A 5,197-nucleotide genomic window follows, 5' to 3' on the forward strand; every position below is an offset into this window, starting at 1 on the left:
TCATGACGGCAGTCAGGTGGGCAAGGCCTGATTTACCCTTAGGAAGTCCATGCCAATGTTCTCCTTTTTTAGGTGCCCAGAAATGTCACCCATGAGGAGTCATTCAATGGCACACTCCTCATCAAAGTGACCTTGTACAGCCTGTGGTTCCCTGGGTTGCACTTCTGGCCTCTTTAGAAGATGAGCCCAACATTGGTTTGTCTTCACTCTCAAGAAACCCCTACCAATTCCATGACCCTTTACAGAGGACATTCCAAAGAAATATCAGTCCTCCCCTGTAACTTCGTTACCACTATTCGGCCTGTTCTTCGGTATATTTAGTTTCTGTAGTCTTTCATGTAGTTGCACCTGTCCTGACAAAACGACCATTTGTGAAAGTCATCTTTTCAGATGCAGACTGCCTAGGCAAAGGCCCTTTCCATTGTGCTCCACTTCTCTCCTTCCCTTGCTCTTTGTTCATTCAGATACCTCTCCCCTATGCAGCTGCTTTGAGCTTCAGGGAGTTAAAAGCTTGCCTGTCTTCCAGTAGTCGAATAGTCTCTTTAGCCAATTCCTTAATTGTGTTTATCTCTAACTTTTTTGTATCCATCACAAACATTTCTCATAAGACTATCCCTTGTAGAAGAAAGGCAGCCTCATCAGGGGCAGCTTGTACTTCGCAAGCTGTTGAGGAGTGCGACTTATTGTTTATGAAACTTCTTCATGATTTTCTTTGCTTTGCCTGCAAATAGGAAAAATACTTCTGGGCCTGTGTGCAGCCAGTTCTCTAAGGAGAGCAGGGGGGAGATGGTGCAATGGAGCTGTAACCTCCAGCTGTAGAGATCAGTGGAGAAGTCTGAGGCAAGGAACAGAGATGTAAGCCCCAGGTGGCCAATGTCAGAAGTGCTGAGGTTTGAGAGGTGAGGAGCAAGGGTGTCCATCCAGTGTCAGACCTCAAGGGACTGCTTTTCCTGGCTGTCCAGACCTCCTGAGGAGACACTCTGTAACTTTATCATTTGCAGAATGCTTCTATCACCTCTTCTCTAAACTGAAAAGTAAGAAAAACTGTTCTTTAAAAGAAAAAAAAATCATGGCCTTAGGTGCACTTTGAAATCTTCCTCCTTAACTACACTATGAAATTTTTGTAATTAGCTGTACAAGTCTTGAAGACTTGGAGAAAATTGCAGGAAGAAACAAGGCTCATTAGAACTTTCTGTATCCTAATGAGCCCCATGGTGTATTTGAGGCTGAGTCCATGAATGTCAGCTACTGAGAGCAGACGGAAAGAAACTTCTCAAGAAGCCAAAGTCAGAAGCAAAGTACCTTGAAGCATTAATGGGCCCCACTGAGGGCCATTCCTGACAAAGCCTCCCCAGGGACTCGTTAGAGCAGGTACTTGGAGGCTGTGATTGCAGGTAGGCAAAAGCACTGTGAAGGTGGCCATAATGCTGAGAAAATATTTGGTTTGTTTTATGAAGCAGAAAGGCCAAGCCCTGATCTCCAGGCCTTGGGAAGACAGATTCTGTCCCTCACAGGTGAGTCAGGGCTCTTCCTGGGGGCAGCGAGATGTGAGGGTGAGCAATGCCAAGTGTAGGAAAACTGTACAGTGCATCCTGGTTTCCCCAAGCAGGGGTGAGGAAAAACTAAGTCCAGAGCCTCAAAACAAGTTTTGCCTGGTAGGCCTCAGTGGCAGAAGCTACTGTCAAATCCAAGGTGACAAATCCCTTGGACCTGTTTGGCCTCTCAGCCTTGCCAGAGCACATGGCCATCTCTACTGCAGGCTGTCATAACCTGCCCCATGCCTTACCTCCTTCCCTTCAGGCTGTTGATGTCCATCTTGCTTTCCCACCTAGCTCTCACCCCAGCATTTCTGTTCCTTCACGGATGTCTCTCCAGCCTGGCTGGATTTTCCTTGAAACACAAGGCGATGGGCTGATCTGGGCTCTCTCTGGGTGACCTCTTGCACCACAAGGCTACCCTTTGAGTGACATTTCTTTCTCAACACATCCAGTCTGAACCTTCCAAGCTGCACTTTGCACAGGTTTTCTTCTCTTTCCACTACCAAGAAAAGCTCCATCATCTCTGAAGCCACCCTTCAAGCAGGTGCACTCTATTACTATAGTGCCCTGAGCCTCCACTTCACCAGGCTAAAGAAGCCCAAGTCCCTCAGCCTCTCCAAATAAGCCCCATCCTGGCAGATGTCCTCTGGGACAACTCCAGTTCTTCTCTGCTCCTCCAGACCGGGGAAGAACCCCACACCCAGACACGCTAGTCCAGATGTGGCCACATCTCATTGAGGAATGAGAACACCCTTGCCTGGGTGGCCACGCTCCTCCTAATACAGCCCTGTATGCGGTTGGCCTTATTGACTGTTTGTAGAGTTTGCTCTATCAAATGGCTTTTTAAATGATACTGCACAGAGGCTGCGTGCCTTTCTTACTGGGGACATAAGAAACCAGAACCTCCAGGTACAGAATAACCACCAAGTCATGTGCCTGCTGCTGGCTATCAGATTCTCAGGCAGAAGTGATGTCATAGTCAACATGCCAGCCATGTGTCTGCTGATGGCCAATGACCCCAAGAGATTGGAGATTCCAATGACCTCACACTTGCCTTCATGGCCACGTGCCTCCTACTGGCCTATGAGCTTCTCAGACATAATTGGTGTCGGAGTGATAGCCCAACCCATCAGCCTTCTTGTGGCATGTCAACTGACCAGACTGAAGTAACCTCACCGTGATCTTCCAAGCCACGTGCCTGCTGCTGTCCCATCATGTACTCAGGCAGAAGAGGTGTGAGAAGCCATATCCGAGCCCTCGTCCTGGACGGGCCTACCAGGTACTTGGGTAAAGGGATTCTCACAATCAACATGCTTTTGCTGGCCTGTCAGAGACACTGGCAGATGTGAGCATCAAAGCACATATGCCAGCCATGATTCAAGGGCTGACCTATCAGCTCCTTCAGAAAGAAGTGACCTCACAGTCCCTTTCCCAGCCATGTTCCTGCTGCTGGCCTATCAAGAAACACCAGAAGAGGCTGACCCTGTAATGAGATATATTATGAGTCCTATGCAAAAAACAGACAGTTTATTGCTGCTCAAAAGCATCCAGTGATTAGTTTTCTCAGGGCATCCTTGATCTCATGGTTTCTCATGCTGTAGATGAGGGGGTTCAAGGCTGGAGGCACCACTGAGTACAGAACTGCCACCAGCAGGTCCAGGGATGGGGAGGAGATGGAGGGCGGCTTCAGGTAGGCAAACATTCCAGTTCCTGTAATCAAGGAGACAACGGCGAGGTGAGGGAGGCACATGGAAAAGGCTTTGTGCTGTCCCTGCTCAGATGGGATCCTCAGCACAGCCCTGAAGATCTGCCCATAGGACAGCAAAATGAAAAGAAAACACCCAACAGCTAAACAGAAAGTAACTACAAGTAAACCAATTTCCCTCAGGTAGGCATCTGAGCAGGCAAGCTTGAGGATCTGTGGGATTTCGCAGAAGAACTGGTCCACAGCATTGCCTTGGCAGAGTGGTAGTGAAAATGTATTGGCAGTGTGCAGCACAGCATTGAGAAACCCACTGCCCCAGGCAGCTGCTGCCATGTGGACGCAAGCTCTGCTGCCCAGGAGGGTCCCATAGTGCAGGGGTTTGCAGATGGCAATGTAGCGGTCATAGGCCATGACAGTGAGAAGAAAATACTCTGCTGAGATCAAAAAGATGAACAGAAAGACCTGTGCAGCACATCCTGCATAGGAGATGGCCCTGTTGTCCCAGAGGGAGTTGGCCATGGCTTTGGGGACAGTGGTGGAGATGGAGCCCAGGTCAAGGAGGGAGAGGTTGAGGAGGAAGAAGTTCATGGGTGTGTGGAGGTGGTGGTCACAGGCTATGGTGGTGATGATGAGGCCGTTGGCCAGAAGAGCAGCCAGGTAGATGGCCAGGAAGAGCCAGAAGTGCAAGAGCTGCAGCTCCCGCGTGTCTGCAAATGCCAGGAGGAGGAACTCAGTGATGGAGCTGCTGTTGGACATCTGCTGCCTCTGGGTGTGGAGCACTGAACAGGGAGGCAAGGGCAATGACAAGTTAGGTCATTATTCTCTGACCAAAATCAAATCCATTTCTCATAACACATGTTCACCGCATTTTTTCCATTTCAACGAGATCTCTCTGTGGATGAAGCTCTAGTTGGTGCTGGCTGAGTGTGCCGTGAGGAGCAGGACTTCTGCCTTCTGGCTGTCAAGGAGTCAGCCCTGCTCTGTAGCAGTGGCTTTATTGGAATGGTGTCCTTTGGGGGGGGCGAGTCCTGGTGTTTGAATTGGTCAGATGAATCTGCTCCTAATGTAAAAGTGCTTGTCAGCACCTGCACTCCCAGGGCTCAGAAACCACAATCAAAAGAGTATTTGGGGGGGAAGGGGGGATGTTACAGCTCCTCCCCATCTCACCTGGTAATATTCTTGGATTTCAGAAACTTTCGTCATTTCTGCTGCACTTGGAAAAAACTAAAAGTGTGTCCTGTGAGGCAATAGGATTGCCTGTGGCTTAGTGCAGAGCGAGGAGAGCTGGTCTGTCATTCTGTCTTGTTGCCAGATACCCTAGGCTCTCACCTTTCTGAGATGGAGGGTATTCACACCCGTGTTAACCTGAAAAGACTCCAGGCATTCCTGAAAGCAGAGAGACCCACTGTCCAACAACAAGTGTCTCCCCCTGTCTCAAGGGCTCTGCACCCCACCTCTTGCCAAGGACACACATGGTTAATTTGACAAATCCAACAGCATTTCATCAGACATAGTGTCTCTGTACTTCCCAATGGGGCATTCAGGTAACACCAAGACACTACGGGACAGATCTGCATCCTGGAGGGCACGTCTCAATGTGCAATGACACCCCAAGAAAATAGCCAAGTGTCCTGATGATGGTATCTCAGGAAGGGAGAGTCAGCTCATTTCCTAGGGAATGACACAGGCTGCATTGCCCTCAGCCCCACAGCTTGGAGGAGAGCTTGGACACCTGTAACCTTGTTCCCATGGTCACACCTGCATGGGAGGACCCACAAGATCAGTGTGTGACTCTGCAGCTGAAACTCCCACCCCCAGAGAGCCTGACAGCAGGAACAGGGTAACAGTAGCAATAACACAGACTAGTGGAGAAGCAAGGAAAAATGCAGTGATTGACTGGCTCAGAGAGGCAAAGGGAGACACAACTGAAGTCTCAGGAAAGAGTTACCCTTAC

At 49.5% G+C, this 5,197-nt stretch overlaps 1 protein-coding gene across 1 annotated transcript; it reads right to left on the bottom strand.

The window, feature by feature from the left end:
* Positions 1–3,075: 3,075 nt before the first annotated feature.
* LOC138682977 (olfactory receptor 14A16-like) lies at positions 3,076–4,065 on the bottom strand. The gene has a single exon (XM_069774499.1). It carries the CDS (start codon positions 3,997–3,999, stop codon positions 3,076–3,078), a length of 924 nt encoding a protein of 307 aa, XP_069630600.1. The 5' UTR covers positions 4,000–4,065.
* Between the last annotated feature and the right edge of the window lie 1,132 nt (positions 4,066–5,197).

Source organism: Haliaeetus albicilla, chromosome 30 (genome assembly GCF_947461875.1).
Source record: "Haliaeetus albicilla chromosome 30, bHalAlb1.1, whole genome shotgun sequence".
Taxonomy (NCBI): Eukaryota; Metazoa; Chordata; class Aves; order Accipitriformes; family Accipitridae; genus Haliaeetus; species Haliaeetus albicilla.